Source organism: Gymnoscopelus microlampas (genome assembly GCF_963454915.1).
Source record: "Gymnoscopelus microlampas genome assembly, chromosome: 18".
Classification (NCBI taxonomy): Eukaryota; Metazoa; Chordata; class Actinopteri; order Myctophiformes; family Myctophidae; genus Gymnoscopelus; species Gymnoscopelus microlampas.
The window spans coordinates 28,136,361-28,158,596 of NC_139955.1; the positions used below are offsets into that span (position 1 = coordinate 28,136,361).

General features: G+C 43.2%; 1 protein-coding gene across 1 annotated transcript in view; it reads right to left on the reverse strand.

Moving 5' to 3' along the window:
* The window catches only part of slit3 (slit homolog 3), a 280,042-nt gene that overhangs the window by 46,916 nt on the left and 210,890 nt on the right, over positions 1 to 22,236 (reverse strand). Inside the window, exons 12-19 of the mRNA XM_084041902.1 lie at positions 22,042 to 22,113; positions 16,995 to 17,138; positions 16,086 to 16,249; positions 11,865 to 12,015; positions 8,386 to 8,460; positions 6,413 to 6,556; positions 5,384 to 5,527; positions 3,090 to 3,253 (exon numbers count right to left, since the gene is read on the reverse strand). Coding sequence (XP_083898028.1) covers positions 3,090 to 3,253; positions 5,384 to 5,527; positions 6,413 to 6,556; positions 8,386 to 8,460; positions 11,865 to 12,015; positions 16,086 to 16,249; positions 16,995 to 17,138; positions 22,042 to 22,113 — 1,058 coding nt within the window. The remainder of the gene's footprint in view (positions 1 to 3,089; positions 3,254 to 5,383; positions 5,528 to 6,412; positions 6,557 to 8,385; positions 8,461 to 11,864; positions 12,016 to 16,085; positions 16,250 to 16,994; positions 17,139 to 22,041; positions 22,114 to 22,236) is intronic.

Genomic DNA, 22,236 nt, shown 5'->3' on the forward strand with positions numbered 1-22,236 from the left:
TTGGAATGTAGGAGTTGATGCATTGCATTTAGTTTGACTCGGTTTCACAGATAAATATTAAGAAAATAGCTGACCTAAAAGCTCACAACGCCTCTTAACGTGTGCGAGCGTTGTGAGCTTGTAGATCAGCCATTTCCAATGTTTGACCAGTTTTTATAACACACTTTCTTGATTACTTTTGATGCAGTTAATGGTCTTTATATATATATATATATATATATATATATATATATATATATATATATATATATATATATATATATATATATATATATATATATATATATGTGTTTTTAGATATAAAAAATGTCTTAAAAGTCCTTAAATTGTCACTTCACTGTTATCTGGGGACCCCCCTCCAAAATCACAACCTCAAGTTGAGAACCACTGCCCTAGCACTCCCCATTCCATGTGTCACTTCTTGTTGATCTGATAGACGCTAGTTACACTATGCTATATGTTGGTTACTTGAACCCTGTTCCCATTCGCTTGAAATGCCTGAAATGTATGGGTATATTTAATTTGGCTATTCTCACCATTTAAAAATCTTTTATAATAATAATTATAATAATAGTAATAATAAAAAGGGAACGTTTTGGTCAGCAACGGCATGTGGAACTGCACTACGAGCCAGCCACCAACATGTAGTTCTGGTCACAGACAAAGGTCAACAGTATGAGGCCCTCTGTGGAGTTTGTATAGCTGCCTGTCTCCACCTCAACTTCCACACATAAACCTGCATAACTCTTCTTTCAAGCTGGAAGCACACACACACACACACACACACACACACACACACACACACACACACACACACACACACACACACACACACACACACACACACACACACACACACACACACACACAGACTACCAGCATACAGTATGAGTGATTATAATCATGGTAATACGCTGATCGAGTTAACAGGGATCAGAGGCGAGCATGTTGTTCTTGGCTGGAGACTGTCCATTGCCTTGACTGACACACACACACACACACACACACACACACACACACACACACACACACACACACACACACACACAGTGTAAAAAGGTTGGCCTGGGCTCCCAGATGTAAAACTAGCAGTGAGTTAAGACCTTAATGGAACATAATGAAGACTGGACATTGAGCCAATGACAACACAGCTCAAGTGTGTGTGTGTGTGTGTGTGTGTGTGTGTGTGTGTGTGTGTGTGTGTGTGTGTGTGTGTGTGTGTGTGTGTGTGTGTGTGTGTGTGTGTGTGTGTGTGTGTGTGTGTGTGTGTGTGTGTGTGTGTGTGTGTGTGTGTGTGTGTGTGTGCGCGCGCGCGCGCGCTGCCGAATCGTGTTACAGTTGGCTCGGCTGATTACACTCATTTTTTACATGTCCACCGAATATGTGTGCATACTTGTGTGTGTGTGTTCCTGGCATGTGCCTATAGTATACTTGTGTACACGACAGCTCCTCGGTACGTTTAAAGTGTGCATGTGAATATCCTATGGCCACGGTGCACATGCTGAAGTGTAGTCAAGCATATCAGTCTCTTTTGTGATACTGCATTGGAGTATTTGTGTGTGCATGATAAACTCAAGTGCATGTTTGTGTGTGTGTGTGTGTGTGCGCGCGTGTGTTTGTGTTTGTCTGTGTGCACTTGTGTAGTTCATGGGGTGGTAAAGCCCTGGGCTGGCTCTTTGTGCAGTTGGCTGATTGGACTAACATTTAAATGACCACTAAATGTCTACCCCACAAATTCAATTGACTCACCTCTCCCCTGGCTGTTACTGGGCAGCCCCATAGCCATTTTCACTGAGCTAAAAATATACCGGCTATTTGTGTGAAGTCAAGTGTGCGTGTGTGTGTGCGCGCGCGTGCATTTCCGAGTGCGTGTGTGTAGTGTATTGAGTTTCCTAAGCCAGCCCGTTCTCGAGTGCTCTCCAAACTAATTCACTGTAACTGGCTGGGAAAACAGTGAGCTTTAAGTAGAGAGTGATGATATATGAGATCAGAGAAAGAGAGAGAAAGACAGAGAGAGGGGGGGGGGGGGGGGGTGGAAGAAAAAAGGTGAAGGTGAAGACTGTGAGACTTTTGAATTGAATCAAACTGTATGGAGAGCGAGAGTGAGACAGACAGACAGACATACAAGGAGAGAGAGAGAGAGGAAGAAGAGAGTGACAGATTGATACAGGAAGAGGTGGAGAGCTAAAACAAGAAGGAATAGGCAGCGGAAACAAAGGAAAAAGGCACAGAGAGAGAGAATGTTGCGACAGAGAGCCAGACTGCCTGTTCATCTGCGGCCGTCAAAACTCCACAACCGCGCCGACAGCTGCCGTCGCCAGGCAGGCATCATCGTGGTAACGGGCGGCATCACCGTGGAAACCACCGCGGAGTGATGTCATCTGAGGCAGTCGGGCTGGTTAACGATCCCACTGTCCTCACAATACCCTTCAGACACTGTGTGTGCGTGTGTGTGCGTGATAGAGATGCTCACAGCTGGATCACAACAGATCACATTGCAGACCAATATCTCTTCCCTTCTGTCTCTCTCTCGCCACACACTGTGTGTGTGTGTGTGTGTGTGTGTGTGTGTGTGTGTGTGTGTGTGTGTGTGTGTGTGTGTGTGTGTGTGTGTGTGTGTGTGTGTGTGTGTGTGTGTGTGTGTGCGCGCGCGTGCCCATTGCCCACTCTTCCCTCATATGCACAAAACTAAAGTGCTTTGCATCATCTCCGTCTTTTCCTCTCTCTGCTTATATCATTCTCTCTGGGAAAACAGTAAATGACAGTGGAAAGAAATCCAAGACAACGTCCAGATGTTCTCCATACTCATTGTACACCCTGTAATTAATTAGAATGTTATGACTACTGTGTTATGACTATTGTTAAATGATTAAGTACTTGAAATGTGATTGTAATTAACTTTCAAATAGCAGATAGGGTTAAAGTGGTTCAACTGATTTTCATGCTACAGTATGTTAACCAATTCTGCCGGGGAACCAACCACTTGGAACCCCGTCCAGCACCCCCTGGGGGGTCCCTGGACCCCACTTTGAGAAGCACTGATCTAAACGGACACAGATAGGGAGAGGCAGGCGGTAGGTTTTGCATACCGTCGCAGGTGAAGTCGGGCGCGGCCACGTCCTGGATGGGGATCTCCTTGAGGAAGGCTGGCTTCTGGCAGCGCGGGTTCCCGCTCACCACGCGGGTCTTCTTCAGCCACTGGCCCAGCCACGACAGGTGGCAGTCACACACGTAGGGGTTGGACAGCAGGTTGCTGGGGGAGGGCAGAGCAGAGGGAGGTGAGAGAGAGGAAAGAAGGAGGAGGCAGATAGAGGTGGACAGAGCCATGGGATGAGAGAGATTTTTTTGTAATCTTATGACGCATGTCAATCCAAACGCACACACCGCCGTTGGCGTATTATGACGTATGCTGGTGTTTTCAGTGTTTACGCTAGAGGGCGCTCTTCGCCAACTTATGAGTGATCCTATGACTTCCGGGGAAGAGTAGACCCGGAAATAAGGTGATCACAACAAACCCAGCCCCGTCCGATCTAGTGTTATCGAAACATATCGCATCGCAATGCGATGTGAGCGTCATCTACTTTTGACACAAAATTGAAAATTCTTTGCAAATAGGGCTTATGATTTTTTTATTTATTTTTTTACAATGTAGCAACTAGCATAAAGGAAATAATCGCATGACTCCCATTGACAGTAAACTATAGTTATGTTGTGAAATGTGCGTTAGACTTCAATCACACATGCTGCACAGTGAAGAGTGGAACCTCATTCTCCTCATTATGCGGGCGCTTGTCGTGCGTTTGTGCACATTACAGATGGGGGGCAGATCATTTCCGTTCTTCTTTGTAATGAGTTGACCTCGGTGTGAAGCAATAAACTCCAGCCATAATGCCTTCCTTCCTTTTCCAAACGTGTTAATCTTTTAATTATACGGACGCCGTCCTTTCTGAAACAACACACAGCCCAACAGGTGTGGGGGGGGAGAGAGAGAGCGAGAGACTGACTGACTGGTAGTGAGAGAAACAAGTGGAGAGAGAAACTCCGGAAAGGTCGATACCAATCCAAGCGCTAAGATTATAATAGTGTAAATACAAATAAAAATGCTGATTTGCCCGAGACATGTGTGAAATGTTACAGAAACAATAGCAAAGCATGTATTTATTTCAGTGGAGATGATCATGAACCAGTCCAACAAGAATAGATTGATTTGATCTCTGTCTGTTTCTTTCTCACTATCTGTGGTGATATCAATTGAATTCAACATGCTTTTTTTGGCATGAAATTGGAGTACAGTCTTGCCAAAGCATCCAGATAAGATATAACATTCATGGGTTTTTGTGTCCAATCCTTTGCCCTTGTATCTCTCTCTGTCTCTTTGCGCACGCACGCACGTGAGTGTGTGTGTGTGTGTGTGTGTGTGTGTGTGTGTGTGTGTGTGTGTACTGTATCAACTCGTGCATGCATTTTAGTTTGTGTCCCTTTTCTTTTGGGGAGGAGAGATGTTTTACATTCACGTGCTGATTCCCAATAAGGGCAGTGAGTAGAGAAATGTGGGTGTAATGTTGATGAGCTGAGCTGATAAACAATTAGAATGCCTCAACTCCAGGGTGGTCACTGGTCAGTAGTACACTGATGGAGAGCAGCCCCAGGGGTTCCACCTGCCCCTCTCCAATATCCCACATCTTGTTGTTACTCAGAAAGGTGTAAGGGAATGATTCAAACACACCTAAGCTAAGACAAATCATTTTCTTCCAATTTGTATACCTGTAAATCTGTGATGTGACGATAAACTTGAGTTGAGTTGAGCTATGTGTTCTTATGGTAACGGGGATCTATGCTGGACACACATGAACCCTCTCACTCACTAACTCGCTCTCTCTTTCCGTCTCTGCTCCAGTCCACGGAGGGTGGTGGGGTGGTACCCCCATCTATACTTCCCTCTTTCTTCCTGCCCCCATGCTCTCTCTCTCTCTCTCTCTCTCTCTCTCTCTCTCTCTCTCTCTCTCTCTCTCTCTCTCTCTCGCTGCTAAAGTAATACATTTGTTCTTGGGGCGGGTGAACAAGCTGTAGTTTGTGTGTGTGTGTGTGTGTGTGTGTGTGTGTGTGTGTGCGTATGCTCGCGCTTGTTTGCATGCATGCACAGATGCTGAAATATATGCAGCTCTGACAACAAGAGGGATCCAGAACAAAGTAGTTGATAATGACAGAAAGCATCTGTGAGCAGCATAGAGCCAGAGAGCTACGCAAGTGCGCGCGCGTGTGTGTGTGTGTGTGTGTGTGTGTGTGTGTGTGTGCGTGCGTGCGTGCGTGCAATCGTGCATGCATCCGTGTGTTCATGGTACAGAGGGAGTGAGGCATTATAAGGGAAAAGAGAACGTCTTACATGGTGGAGAGGGAGTGCAGAGTAGAGAAGGCTGCTGGGGCGATTGTGGAGATCCGGTTGTCGTATAGAGACAGGAGGCGCACAGAGCTCAGACCCGTAAATGTGCTGTTGTCAATACAACTGATCTGGTTGCTACGCAGCATCCTGGAAAAACACACACAACAATTAAAATAATTAAAATACGACAATAATATGTAAATAAAGAATGTTATACAATATCATAACAATATTATGAATATTTTTCTCAGACACCCTCCAGTGCTCCACCTCTACGAATATCATCACTACCACGGACTGAAAAAGTAATACTTATACTTAAAGAATAAACAATAAGATAAAATAAAACCAGATAAAAACTAAGGAAGAGAAGGGATAAATTCAAACCAGACCCTGTATGACAACAGACAGTCACGCTAATATGACATTAGCCTTTGACAGAGAAGACATATGGGACCAAGCTAACTGAGTTAGTTAGCATTAGCTATCTCTGGGACATGCTAACCCAGTTAGCATGGCTATTACTGGAGCAAGGAGCCCCTTAATTCAATACAGGCAGAGCCGTGATAGCATTACCTAGTCATTAGCTAACATAGACAGAGATCATAGCATTAGGTAGTCATTAGCCGGCATATACAGATACTGTATGATACCATTAGCATGTTATCTGCTAACATGGACAGACAAGCCAGTGGTTTCTTCAGCTACAGCTTGTTATCCTAAAATTGTTACCCTAAAACATTGACCTGTTGCAACGCAGTGTCCCATGTACAGTATGAGCCAGTAATAAATTACAGTGCAAAGTGTCCAAGCTGCTTAATTTGTGAGGTGACCGGTCATTTTACTACTACTTTAGGCTAAATCTTTAATTTGATCTATGATAGATCTATGATAGATCAGAGTCTTGATGGGTTAGTTATAGTCGCATGACCATCTGCTCGCTGTTAAGAAGACGTTCATTAGCTTGCAAGCCAGTGTAGTACAGTAAAGTAAAGTTGAGGTTGTGTACAGACATTACACAGTTGTACTCACAGAGTTTTCAGTCCAGTAAGCCCTCTGAACATGCGTCCCTGCAGTCCAGTCAGTTTGTTTCCGGTAAGCAGCAGCTCCAGGATTCCACCCGCGCCGTCGAACGCACCCTCTCGAACATCCCGCAGCTTGTTGTTACTCAGGTTGCTGCAGAGAGTTAGATCGCAACGTGTAAATGTTTTTTCTTTTTCTTCAAATTGCTTTGAAAGTGTTCTTGTCAAAGTATCAGTCAAAACAAAACTAATCTTAATCTACGGTCTAGGACTCTCCAAAATTGGCATCGGACCCAAAGCTCTGGTATCAGTCAGGTTCAAATGCATGTGTACTCATTGTAATGGATGCGCCCACACACACATGTGCTGAGTGCACACCTGCGCACACACACACACACACACACACACACACACACACACACACACACACACACACACACACACACACACACACACACACACAAAAAAAGCTTGCGCATTTGCCTACTGCATGCACAGCTGTACACACACGCACACACATGCCCTCACACTCACACACTATCCCAATTTAATTGTGGGTATTAATCATGTTCCCTAGCTAATAACGGCTTTTCCTCTTTGTCTTGTACAATAGATTTCCTGATATGAAACCAGTGGTCACACACAACAGCTAAGAAGATAATGATCACACACACACACACACACACACACACACACACACACACACACACACACACACACACACACACACAAATATAATGAAAATGAGAAGTGAGTCTGCTCAGACAATAAGTTGAGACAGTAATTGTCACAGCTACTGTAATTTGAAGTCGTGCCTATTAGCTTCTGCTGCCTTTATCAGATGAGAGAGGAGAGGACATGAGAGGAGAGGAGTGGAGAGTAGAGGAGAGGAGAGGAGAGGAGAGGAGAGAGGAGAGGAATTGAGAAAGCTAGGTAAATTGAAATAGGCTATGGTCAATCTATACTGTCAGTGACACTGTTAGATGGTTAGCAATTTCCTCGTCAATAAATCAAGCGACGTTCTCTGCTCCGTCTCCCTCCATCTTACCTCGACGCAAACACATGCGCACTCGCAAAAACATGCACAAACACACGCACACACACACACATGCACACAAGTACGTTGTAGATAAGGACTGTAAATCTGAAGTGAAGGCCCATCTTCCATTTCAATTTAATTTTCACTCCTTCCCTCCCTCTCCATCCCTCCCTCCTTCCCTTCCTCCATCTACACCTACTGTACCTTCCATCCTTTCCTCCTTCTCCTGCTTCATGTATGTCTTCCTCCACTGCCTTTGATCCCGTTATCTTCCCTTTTCTCACCCGTTTTCTCCTCCCCTCCATCCCCATGTCCCTTCATGTTATGCCATCCACTTTATAATTCAAGCATTTAGCCGAAGCTATTATCCAGAGCGACTTACAAAGTGCAAGATCGGTGAATAATCCATACTGTCTGTATCCATATACTGTGAAAAATATTGGTAACAGATATGGCCGAGATTCAATATTATCACCAACTCAGCATTTATCTGCGTTGGGTGAGGGGAGTGATAAAATGGCAGATACAGCAGTATATGACCTAAGTGCAAGCTACTGTAAAGGGCCAAACTGTGTTAGTCACTGTGAGTGATCTTTCTTTATTGTTACATCTTGTGTATATCATATGGGTACTGTACATAAGAGCAAAAATATTTGGTAATCAACAATTATTGGCAGGCATCTGCCGTAGTCCTTTACAACCAACCTCTAAAACAGATACTCAGGTGATATTCTTTATTCAAATATTAATATAATATGAATTCAAAAATTCCATATACAGATACCAGAACAGTTTAATCCTCAAATTGAATCATCCTAAATTCAGCCTGTATTCATACTTCATACTTCATACTGGGTCTAATAAATCTCTAGGTGATCGCAGCAGGGAGTTCATATCATACATGCAATGTAGAGGTAAATAAACATATGTTATAGTATACATACATCTTACGCAGGTTGGGCAGCTTCTTAAAGGTTCCTGTAGCCTCCAGGACTGTGAGCTCATTGTCATTCAGACGCCTAGAGGAAGAGGGAAGAGAAGAGAGAAAGGGAGGGAGGGAGGGGAGATAGATGGAGGAGAGAGAGAGGGGGAGATGTACGGTAAAAGGGTTGGGACTTTCACTCTTCGATAAATCACGTCACTTAAAAACAATGGGTGAAAATAACTGGCAGATCCCGAAAAAAACCTCCTCTCTTTCTCTCTCTCTCTCGCTCCCACACGCACACGCACACGCACACACACACACACACACACACACACACACACACACACACACACACACACACACACACACACACACACACACACACACAAAATGGAGAGATAGAAAAGAGGAGAGAAGGGGGAATGAGCATTTGAAGGTTAATAGGCCTTCAGTGACTTGTGAGGTATGAGCATAGAGAAAAAGCACAGCAGAGGTAAGAACAGACAGGAGAAAACCGGGAAGGGGGGGGGGTGTTCACAAGTGAAGAAGAGAACAGAAGAAAGGTGGACAAAAGAGAAGGCAAGAGGAGAGATGGAGCAGAGAGGTATGGTTGGTGAGGAAGTAGTAGAACAGAAACGGAGGAGGAAGAGACGGCCATGAATCTTTTCTATGTGGTCATCAATACCCACAATGCACTAAGCCAGGAGACCACGCTTAGAGAGATAGGGAGCTAGACATCTGCTTTATGGAGGTAATTTGTACTAAAACTCTAAAACGCTAAAAGGCTATTCTCTCTCGTTCTGTGTGTGTGTGTGTGTGTGTGTGTGTGTGTGTGTGTGTGTGTGTGAGAGAGAGAAAGAGAGAGAGAGCGATTGTGTATTTGTGTGCGTCAATGCTGGGGGGAACAACTTTTAAGAGAGAGAGCGAGAGAGAGAGAGAGAGAAGAATGAGACAAGGTACCAGTGGAAGTCACTGCTACTAATAATAATGGTAATAAGAATCAGCTTAATCACAGAATGCACGTGTCAGTTACGGCCAACTAATGCTTTTGGTGCTACAAACACACTAAGTACTTTCAAGGCCTCTGTCAAGGATTTTTATGGCCTGTGGGAAGAGAGAGAGAGAGAGGGAGGGGAGGGCAAGAGGAAGAATGATAAGCCTTCAGCTCAGCTACACCCTCTTCTGATTTCCCCTGATAAGGCAGGGTAGAGGGCACAGAATGGCTTGTGCGTGAGCGAGGTGTGTGAGTGAATATGTGCGGTCTTGTGAAAACCTGCTAGATGGTTGTGTTCTCAGGGAAGACATGGGGTGAGCGATAGAGAGAGAGGGAGGGTTTTACTGCATGCTGCTCTATAAAGACATTCAACAGCCAATTATGCCAATTTGAATATTAATTTGAACTTGGACAAGAATGAGAGACAAGGATAGAGAGACAGATAGACACAGAGAGAGATAGAGCGAGACAGACAGACAAGAAAAGGCAACAAAAAAGTAAATGCAAGAAGGAAAGGAATGGCATTGAAAAACAACAACCCAACAGTTTGATGTGCCCGCTAACTGGCCGTGAAGGACACGTTCGTTTTCTGACAAGAAACACCCTGGGAACAGGGGAGGGAAGGGGAGGTGTGAACGAGGGAGCTAGAGGAGAGAAGAGAGGGGGAGAGAGAGAAAGATAAACAGGAACATAGACAGAAAGGGAGAAAAAGAAAGAGTTGGGACACTAATTGCTTGTAGGATACTGGTGCTATTAATTATCAATATTATTTTTTGTTACTTTGTGACATATTTTCATTTCAAAGATACATTATGTCAAAAGATTTCGTAGTGAGCTTGTAGATCTATAGCTATTTTCGGTACTTTTGTGTGACACTGTCATAGTATAACATAGGGCATTCATTTATGAAAAAGATTCAAATGTTTCTGTCCAACAAGTGACGATATCTATAGTTGGATGTCATAAGACATCCAACCTCCAGTACTACAATTCTGCGTCTCACTACCGTTTAACGTGACGGTTCGGGGACGTTTCCATAATGAATTATGAAGCGCTACCAACTTACACTCTGTGCATATTTATTTGCATTAATATTTAATGTTTGAAAATCTAATCTGATTATTGTAATCTGATTATACGTGCAGTACTGTATGTTCCTGTATTGTGATCTAAAGGCCTAGAGACAGACATTGTGATGAGTCCCATGGGACTCTGAACAAGACAGATGAACTGCTTGGGAGAAGTCACTCAGTCTCAGGGCTTAAAAATGAGAGGCGACATTGATAATGTCAGCCAGAGAAATAGAGATGGGAACGGAGAGAGAGATGGAGAGATAGAAAGAGTAAAAAGACAGAAAAATACATATAGACTAGAGCAGGGGTCTTCAACGTTTTTCAGGCCAAGGACCCCTTAGCTGAGAAGGATGAAACAGGGACCCCCCCCAACTTCATGTTGTATAAAATTGTTTATTTTTCATAGATTTCATAGATATGGTAGTTGGATTCATGTGTATTTTCAGACAGTTAACCTTTTAAACCCTCAATATTTAGTCAACTTAACCTTTGGCCCTGTACTTGGTCTGCTCTTTTCCCCTCCACACGTTCCCCATCACCACACAAAGACTTTGGGGGACCCCCTGTAGTAACTCTGAGGACCCCCTGTTGAAGACCCCGTGCTCTAGAGAGAGAGTACTTACTGCCATGAGTATGGGCTACTGTATGTGTGCACATTGTACATGCATTGCACATTGTGTGTGCATCTGTTTGTGTGTGTGTGTGTGTGTGTGCGCACACACTTATGAGTGCACATACAGTATGTGAGTATATGCATACTGCATGTGCATGCATATCAGTGCATTCATATACTCTTATGCATATGAATGAGTATGTGTGCGTGCGTGCGTGCGTCAGTGTTGATTTTGACAGCAAATTTTGATTAGCTGTAGTCATAGTCTTTTGAATAAAATTCCATTTAGTTTTAGTCATATTTTAGTCATCTGGAATATTTTAGTTTTTGTCTAGTTTTAGTTGACTAAATATCATAAGATTCTAGTCGAAACTACGGTTGATTTAGTCGACTAAAATGTATTTTGGTGGTGCCTTGATGGCGTCGTAATGGCTGATTTTACACTTTGTTGCATGCTGAAAATAGCCGATCTACAAGCTCACAACGCGTCGCAGCGCGACGCGTTGTGAGCTTGTAGATCTGCTATTTTCAGAGCGCAACGCCTGAGCGCAACCAAACATAAATTTACGTGTCTTTTAGTTCTACTGGATCTCTTCTCCACTAGTCCCTCACTAACATTTTAGTCTAGTTTTTATTTGTTGACGAAATTGACAATATATTTAGTCTTAGTTTTAGTCATCGTAGCTTAGTTTTTATTTTGTTTTTATTTTGTTTCCGTCAGTGAAAAAAGGTAGTCGACGAACATTTTTCGTCATAGTTTTAGTCGACGAAATCAACACTGGCGTGCGTGCATGTGTGTGTGAGAGAGAGAGACTCACAGGTCTGTGGTGTGCTCTGGGATGTGTGCAGGAAGGCGGGTGAGTTTGAGGTTGGAGCAGTCCACTACTGTCCCCTCACAGCGGCACTTCTCTGGACACACCAGGTCCTGGAAACACTCGCCACTCAGACGACTACGGTAGTCCTCCTGACCTGGAGAGGAGAGGAGAGGAAGGGAGAGGGCGGAGAGATTGTATGAGGGAATGAAACACAAGGGATGAATACATGGACCCAGAGAGAGAGCAGAGAGATGGATAGAAAGAGAAAGAGATGGATTGAAAGCAAGAAGGGGGGGGGTATACAGTATATAGAGGAAGAACAGACAGGCAGACAGGATGACAGACAGACAGACAGAGGAACAGATGAAATTACAGATAGACAGACACATTTAAGAGGGGAAACCAAAGAGAAATCATCAGATGTTTCAAATACACATAATATAAGATGCTGTAACTATTTTTCACAATTTTCCGCATCACTATTTATCGTATTAACACATTTACATATACCAAAGACAACTAAAATATCATTCTATCTACAACATTTAGAGATTGGAAATACAATGTTAGGCAAAACAACAAACACACAGATCATATTTTGTTCCATTTTCAATCATTAGATGCAGTGAGAACTCATGGCAAGCCGCCATTAGACATGACTTTGTGTATGACTGTTCGTTTGTGCTCGACAACACCCCAGAAAGAGTAGAGTGCAACCGTGAGGTTGCTGGTTCAAATCCCTAGGCGCTCCCCCAAAACCTACTTTTAAGGTTTACCCTTGATTTGAGCATTCGAGGACATTAACAGTAACTGTGAAGAGGCCAACAGTATACGTAGGTTGGCCATGTAGGACAGTTTATCTCCGGATTGGGGGAATTGTATGACGACACCCAGAGAGTGAATCGCATTATCAGACAAACCACCCAGATCATCTTACGCATGCTCTGCTGAGACATGTGAGATAGATACATATATTTATACCAGGATGTTGTGGTTCAGCAACTTTGTGCAAGAGGTTGTATCTGTTGTTTGGAGATTAATCTAAACTCGTATTATTTATGGCTGCCGTGGAGAGGGATCTGCTTTACATCATGCAGAAGCCACACACAGTTAATGGTTATCATCTTGCCCTCTCTCTCTGTGTCTCTGTCTGTGTCTCTCTCTGTCTCTCCCTCTCTCCCCCCCCCTCTCTCTCTGTCTCTCTGTCACTCCTTCCTTCCCTTATTTGTCTATCTGTGCAGTCTCCCTCCAGCTGTCTGCTGTTGCTGTTATCCCCCTTTCTATTTTCTATTCTCTTCGCGTTTGCCTGCCTGTTGTCAGCTCTCTCTCTCTCTCTCCCTCTCACCAAAAGAGTGCAGACTCTATACTTCCTTTATCTTTCTATCTCTCCCTCTCTACCACTCTGTCTGCAGGGCAGTGGATACTGGCAGGGCAGATAAAAGTATATGGTCCTCGTTAAGCAGTCAGACCACCAGCTGAGTGTCCGATAGCTGTAACCCGCCTGGATTTGGACTGTGTGTGTGTGTGTGCGTGTGCGTGTGCGTGTGCGTTGCGTTGCTGTTGGCTCAGTGGCAGAGCTATGTCAAATACAAGACGGTGAGAGCGGACAAGTGCGTGGGGAGAGCAAGTTCGATACAAAGTCAGAGCTGAGAGGAAGGAAAATGGCTGGAAAGGAAGAGAGGAGGCCAGAGACACAGTAACAAGGGAAATGAGGAAGGAAAAAAGTAATTTTATTATTATTTTTAACCCATTAAATCCAGGAACGCATCAGTGTCATTTTAGATTTGAGCTAAAGCCATTATTTTATACTTTGGCTATTCAAAAATAGCAGATATACAAGCTCATAGCGCTGCACCGAGTGCCGTGCTACGAGCTTGTAGATCCGCTATTTTAGAGAAATCATGAACATTTTTGCAAAACTTTGAATACGTATATTTTTAAAGCGAACATTTGTAACTCAAATCTTTGCTTCTGAGGGGTCCGTGGAACAAAATCTTTTACATATCACGTTGGGTGGTCCATGAACACGTTTGAGAACCACTGATATTATAGCAACATACGTTTTTCAGAAAACTGCATTTAGAAGACATTTGTAGATGCGTCCAGATTGAATGGGTTATTACACATAAGGAGACAGGAAAGACTGACATTTTCCCAGGATGAGGATAGGAGCTGTGACTCAGACATTTGACTCTCTTCTCGGAGGGTTGGGGGGGGGGGCAGAAAGGGGAGGAGTTTCCATTCATGGGAGAAGATGGGATCAGCCATGCCAGTCACTAAAGCTCTGCCATGCTATTGGACAATTTGAAGGAGGAGGCGGGTGCAGTTATAAGCTCTATACTTCGGTTATACACTGGTTTCAACTGAGAGCACAGCAGTAGGCCTACGGCTATTGCTAATACCACCAACACGTCCTAGAGGTGTGTATAGCTGAGCTATGGCCGCGACCCGCATGGCTGTGTTTCAGCCCAAATCTTCAACGCCATTTCCATATACAGTATATATCGTTGCTGTCGGGCAGTTTTTTCGTAAATTAACGCCCTACTTGATCATACTACAGCGTTACACGCAAGCATCAAAAGTAGCAGATCTGCAAGCTCCAGCTTTGTAGATCTGCTGTTTTCTTATTTGAATCCTGAAAGGTTTTGGTATATGAGGTTTTCCACCCGACAGAGACGATATAATTAATGTATATATATATATATATATATATATATATATATATATATATATATATATATATATATATATATATATATATATGCAGTACTTGCATACATACATAAATACATGCAATAGACAGACAGACAGACAGACAGACTGACAACCTTACATCATAATAATTTTGCACTCATGCTTTACACTGCTGAACACCTTTTATGACGGTAATTTATGTAGGATTTCAATCATTGTTATTTATGTGTCAGGGGAATGAGAGCTTAGTTATGCTGTTTCCCATTTAAAAACAGGGTACCTGGAGTTGTTGTTGAGCCACTAGAATGACCTCAAGTGTAGAGGAACAAATAAACATCTCGTAGACTAGTAAAATATTTGAGATTATGCTTTTATGGTTTTCATTGTCAGGCTCACTCATTTCAAACACAAAGACCATGTACACTCTACACTCTACATACGTGAATATATTTCAGCTCTACTAGTTCAACTTTCTAGTTTGACAGTTAATGGTTTATCATGTATAACAGTAGAATAGTCGTGTACATATAGCAGCTATTTGACCACCCCTTGGTCTGTACTCCTTGGCATGTGATTGGCTGGCAAAGGCTGGCGTAATCTAGCGGTTCCTTGCGTGCTGATGGCTGGGAGGTGGCAGGTGGGTGTGTGCTGGGCGGTCCCTGGCGCTTGACGGAACCATGTGATGTCACAATAGGCGGGGCCACATGGTTAGATCAAGCACAAGAGACAGCGGCACTGACCAGTCAGAATGCGGGTCCACACAGGAAGAAGGCGGGGCAACAAGAGAGCTGCACCAATCAGAGGCAGGGTCCATACAGAAGAGGGGGACAATGAAACAACTGCACCAATAGAAGGCGGGTCCACACAGGAAGAAGGCGGGTGTAGAGAGTTGCCCATAGAAACAGAGTAGGATGTCCACAGAGGACGGAAAAATGCAATGAGAGGGAGGGGCCAAGGGACATACATTAGGAGGGGCTAAAGCAGAGGGTGTGTCCAAACAGCTGTGGGAGTCTCTTCCATTTAGTCCCTTACACACAATATTTACAACACACAAATTGAGCATGTACACACACATACAGCACACTGAACCACAAATAAATACAGTTATGTACTAATGCACTCACAGACGCACAGCCGGTGACTGCAGGTTACGGCTTACGATACCTGCAGAGTTAATTATTGTAAAGCTATATTATATTGTGTATGTTTTTAAGTATGAAAGACAATATTTGTAACTCCCATATTCTCGTATTTTTTGTTTTATTTTAACTTATAATTATTTTCTATTTTCTCTTAACTATTTGATAACTATTTTTAATTATATTAAAATGTGTGTCTTATCTGTGTCATAATGCTCTAACATATTGTGTAAAGCACTTTGAATTGTCTTGATGTTGAAATGCACCATACAAATAAAACTCGCCTTGCGTATAGGACAGGAAATAAGTGATGGGGAGGGAAATGGAGAGAGAGAGAGATACTGTAGAAAACAAGGGAAACTGTTGAGGTTTTTAAGGCGTGTCCTCCTACCTGTGCACCTGAACTTCTTTCCTTTGACCTGGCTGATGCGTTTGTTGGCTAGCCGCCGTGGGTGGCTGCAGCGGGCGCCGCTGGTCTCTATGGGGTTGTCGAACAGGTAGTCGGCCAGCCACTTCAGGTGACAGTCACACATAAAGGGGTTTTGGGCCAGGTGGCTGCGTGGTAGGGAGAGAGACAGTCTAGATCAGTGGTTCTCAAACTTTTTCGTGCCAAGGACCCCCAAATTGACACGTATTAGCCCACGGACCCCCATTTGAAAAGATAAGCCACGGACCCCCGTAATAGAAGATTTTTTACGGCTCTCTAGTAGTGATTTTCAACCATTTTAATTTCAAGGACCCTCAGTTTGACATGCATTAGGCTACGGACCCCCATTTAATGGCATGTATGTCTCTGGGACCCCAATTCATATTGTAAAATCAATGTTAATTTAACTCTCAGAGTTACAGACCCATAAGGGTCCATTTGGTCCCTGTCCATCATTTAGCTGGGGACCCCCTGGAACCCCCTCAAGTACCCCTGGGGGTCCCCGGACCCCACTTTGAGAACCAATGGTCTAGATCATTGGTTCTCAAAGTGGGGTCCGGGGACCCCCATTGGTCCAGGGGGTCCCCAGCAAAATCCACCACCAACCACTTTATCCATTTATACGTTAGCTATTCAAAAACAGCAGATCTACTAAGTACATCTGCTATTTTTGACATAAATCTTCTCTTCGGGGGGAGCCTGACACAAAACGTCTTCAGATGGGGGTCCGAAGCCAAATATATATCAATTTGGGGGGTCCTTAACAAAATGTTTGAGAAGCGCTGGTCTTGATAATGCATCCTTGGTAAGTTTGTAGTTTGCTGTCAGAACAGAGCGTGTGTGTGTGTCAGTCTGTATTGTGTGTACACTCACAGGGTTTTGATGGAGCGCAGCGGTGCGAACAGCCCCTTGCTAATGGTCTGTAGTTTGTTGTCGTATAGCGACAGCAGGTTGAGGTTCTGGAGGTCTTGGAAGGTGTTGACTCTCAGACAGTTGATCTTGTTGGCGTTAAGCAGCCTGGATATGCAACAGGGAGGGACACATTCATTCATTGACATTTGTTCAGGTATTCACCTTATTTTATGGCGGTTGGCATTCTTGAACGTTGTTTCAACGCCATCTACTGATATGTGTAATGCAAGCACACCGGAAACCCATTGAGTATGTTTCACACTCAGATCGGATATGGGATTCCCTACCACCCCTACGTTAGACCGGAAGTGGTGGGCGTGGCCAGGAATAAGGTGAATATAGTTATAGATATAGCATACTGCAGGTATATTTAGTTCATTCTACACAAGAAACAAGACAAGTATGCAGATAATGAGACAAATGATATTATCTGCAAGTTTTCTGCTTATACGGCAACTCTCTCATTTTCCTCTCCTCCCCTCTCCTCTCCTGTCTTCTCCTCTCCCCTTTCTCTTCTCCTCCCCTCTCCTCTCCTCTCCTCTCCTGTCCTCTCCTCCCAGCCAGTCAAGATTGGATTCTTTCTGGCCATGACAGCAATGGTCTTTCTTTCTTTCTTTCTTTTGTTTTTCTCTTCTATTTTTTCATTTCTCATTTAGGCACCAGAGTGAAAGCAGAATATCTGCTTTTGGCTGGTTTAATAACTTAATTTGATGGGAGGAGATGGGAGAGAGACAGAAGTTGAGAGAGTTAGAGGAAGAGAGTGGGTGAGGAACAGGTGAAAATTAAATTTGCCGGTAGCAGAGGAAGACAGACGGGGGCTGGCAAGACAAAATAGAAGAGATGGGGACTTGCCGGTCGCAATCTTCCTCCGTCCAGCTCTCCGTCCACTCCTCCTCCTACCTTTCATAATAACACCATTAACTAATATAGCCAGGTGGCCTGATACCTCTCCTTCTGTCTCCTTCCCCTTTTTCTGTCCCCATCTCCCTCACTGTGGCTAGGTAGCCATCCCTCTCTTTCTCTTCTTCTCTCTACCCCCCCCCCTCTCTCTCTCCCTCTCTCTCTCTCTCTCTCTTCAGTTAAACTCTGTCTGACAGGTGATTAACAACACCAGAGCTTAACCATTTCAAACTATCGTAACGAGCGCCTGCAATGACACACACACACGCACACTCGCACACGCACACGCACACGCACACGCACACACACACACACACACACACACACACACACACACACACACACACACACACACACACACACACACACACACACACACACACACACACACACACACACACTCTCTCACCCCCCCTCTCTCTCTCTCTCTCTCTCTGGCCACTCTGCAACATACCCATGCATCATTAGGCAGCTCACAGGGGGAACTAATTACCTGAAACTGCACCAGTAAAACAAAGTACACACACACACACACACACACACACACACACACACACACACACACACACACACACACACACACACACACACACGCACACGCACACACTAAACAGCAGACCAGTAGCTAGAAGTCATATTAAATGTATTGTTGCTGTCGTGTTAAGAACCTCATGGGCCCAGTTTTCTAGATTCAATTTGATTTTTTTTAAATTTCAATATCGATTGAAGGTTTACACGACCCTTTGCACGTAGAGGATGTTTTACAACCTCAGGACCTGCAAGACCACTGTGATGGAACAGGCTGTACAAGCCATTATAAGGGACTGCCATGTTGGACGAGTGACAACAAAGAAGAAATTGTCTCATTATTGCTTCCTCCTCCCATTATAGCTGTATATAGAAAAAGCCTGTAAAAGTCACAGCCAAACGCCTGTAAAAATAGATTTTTTTACACTTTCAGAGTTAAATGAACACTCAGCGATTTACAGTGTAAGCCGGTGTTCAAACGATAATAACCAAGATTTAACATAAGCATCTCTTGTAACTTGATCAATATCCAAATCCCAAGCACATTTCACTTTTCAATATGAGGTGGAGATTTTGGCAGTGATTGCGAAACCTTAAACAACTGATGCAGGGCTATTGTCAACGCACACGAATATATAGGTCTTTCAAAAAGACACAGCAAAAATGACTACAGTATTCAGGCAGTATACTGTGGAGAGCAGTAGATGGGCATGGTGTTAGGGTGTTAATCAAACTAACTGATTTAATCAGATTTTTTGGAAATATCATGGAAAGATCAGATCTACAAGCTCACAACATTTCACATCACAACGCATTGTGAGATTGTAGATCGGCTATTTGTGATCTTTCGTGTGACACTCTTGTAGAACGAAGTATATAATAGGGCTGAAGTGGTCAATCAGATTAATTAATTTATTTAATTGAAATCTATCAAGAGTTTTTTCATATTGATATCCACTGATATAGGTTTGAAAAAATTGAAATCCCGAAAATGTAATGTGCTTCTCGAAAAGTAATCGATAGAATAATTGGTAATAAGATAATCAACAGTTACACAACATGTTGTGAGCTTGTAGATAGGCTGTTTTTGGCGAGGGAGGTTTGTTGTAGAGGGAAAAACAAGTACAGAGCCAACTCAAGGTCAAGTTTACAAGTATAGAGAGGTGTTTAAACATTATGTGGCAGACCTAATGAAAATAATTTCAATCGTTTCAGAATGATATGCTGCCCATATGAAAATACGGATTCTCTTTGAATTTATGATAGACTAACTATTTCAACATTTGACTGAATAGAGTGAATATTTGATGTTAGCGGGCTTCAACCCGGTCAGTACATGAAATATTAAAATACATATTCCTCCTCCCGCTGAGCGACCTCTAAGCCATTCTAGCAGATCGTTTAAATTGCATCATGTAGATATGCCCCATAGGTTTAATATGAACCACTGATGTGGTGAGACATGGGTATGAAATACATTCACTCGATATTTCTGCCAGGCAGAGCTATTGCAATCAGCCCTATGTTGTGCGTGTGTGTGCGCGCATTTGTGTGTGTGCGTGTGTGTGCGCGTATGTGTGTGTGTGTGTGTCTGGGCATCTGTGTGTCTGTTCACAAATAATCTCACAAAGTACTCGGTCGATCAGTGTCCAGTGATGGAAGAGGTACACCCTGACATGCAGGCCTAATTGGTCAATTTTTGCGAATTCCTTATTGCAGAGCAGTTGTCCTTCCAGGCTATGGGATATGCGTCCTGCGAGGCTATGGACTGAAATTGAAGCTGTCTATCCAGCTCATGGAATGTACACTATGATTACAACACTCTTGTTCCTCCACCACTAGCCAAAAGGCTCCAGATTGAAATGCCAACTTGTCAGTTCAGTTGCATTGTGTTTGACAATCTACGCACGTAAAAACATATATTTTTCAGCAAATCCCTTAGTCACACCAAGACTGTTCTTGTTACGTCGTTTTGTTCCAATTGGTGAAGTTTGTCAAGATCGCTATGTCAGTCCCAGTGGTGTAAAGTAACTAAGTACATGTACTCAAGTACTGTACTTAAGTACAATTTTGAGGTACTTTTACTTTACTTGAGTATTCCCAATTGTCTATACTTTTACTTCATCTCAGAGGCAAATATTGTACTTTTATTCCACTACAATTATGGGAAGTTACTTTGCAGATATAAATTATAATTATTACATTATAAAACATACATTTACCACTTTAGCCCTATTTTATACCTAGGCTTGAAAATAGACGATCTACAAGCTATTTTCATCGCGTTGTGAGCTTGTAGATCTGCTATTTTCAAACATTTTATAGTACTTTTACTTTACTTGGTACTTTAAGTACACTTTGATACCAATACTTTTGTACTTTTACTCAAGTACATTTTTAATTCCGGACTTTTACTTATTATTTTACTATATTGCAGTATTGATACTTTTACTTAAGTAAAACATTTGAGTACTTTTTCCACCACTGGTCAGTCCTATAGTACAGTACATGCTACAGGGTACAGTATGTCTGGACTAGGAACTGACCTTTGGGCTTTAACATTGTAACGTCATGTTTGTCCTATAGTGATGTCGACATGCCACACTACGTTTCAACGTGTTCACTGTCCAAAGATTTGTCTCCATACAACGTGTCACTCTGGTTGCAGTGTAATGATATTTACTTTATCATAAGCCTTCCCCATTGCCCTGTGCCTTTTCATACTGGCACACAACCCCAAAACATTGTCATCAAATGCTTACAGTCAGACAGACAGATGGAGGGAATGGAGATTTTATAGTTCACTATTCATTTATTGACATGCATGCATGCATGCACATGTGCACTAATACGCATGAGCGTTCTAATATTATTTTAAGAGAATTGCTTTTGCTTGCGCAAATAGTCAATATCTTAAACCAAACACATGCACACACGCGCACACACGCACACGCACACACACACACACACACACACACACACACACACACACACACACACACACACACACACACACACACACACACACACACACACACACACACACACACACACACACACGTTTTATAGCGTTATGCAGTGTTATGACAAGGTATGTGAGATATGTCTTTCTAATGGAGGACTATATAAATGCTAATGGTGTTATGTGAGACATTTTCCTCATACCTGCATTCAAAAACACACCACTCTCTCTCTCTCTCTCTCTCTCTCTCTCTCTCTCTCTCTCTCTCTCTGTCTCTCATTTCCCTCCCTGTCTATCGTCCTCCATCCATCATCCTGTCTCTCTCGTTAACCCTATATCTCCATCATTCTCTTTTTTCCACTTTTCTCTCTTTCCTTCCTTACATCTATCTATTTTCCTTCCCTCCCTCCATCTCTCTCTCTCTCTCTCTTTCCCACTCTCCCACAATCTGTTTATTAATGCTTCCAAAATAAACACACACGACAAGATTGGTTAATACAGTTGAGGACAGACACACACACACACACACACACACACACACACACACACACACACACACACACACACACACACACACACACACACACACACACACACACACACAGACTATGTACTTACAGTAGTTGCAATGAGGCCAGTCCATCAAACAGTCCTTTGGGCAGCTCAGCGATCTTGTTGCCATACAGAACCCTGCAGAACCCCAACACAAACACCACAACGTCATGCATCTACACCAGTAGTTCCCAAACAGTGGGTCTGGACTGGGTCACAGGCACATTTGTGTGGGTCACGGGTGTAATTTCCTCTTTTGTT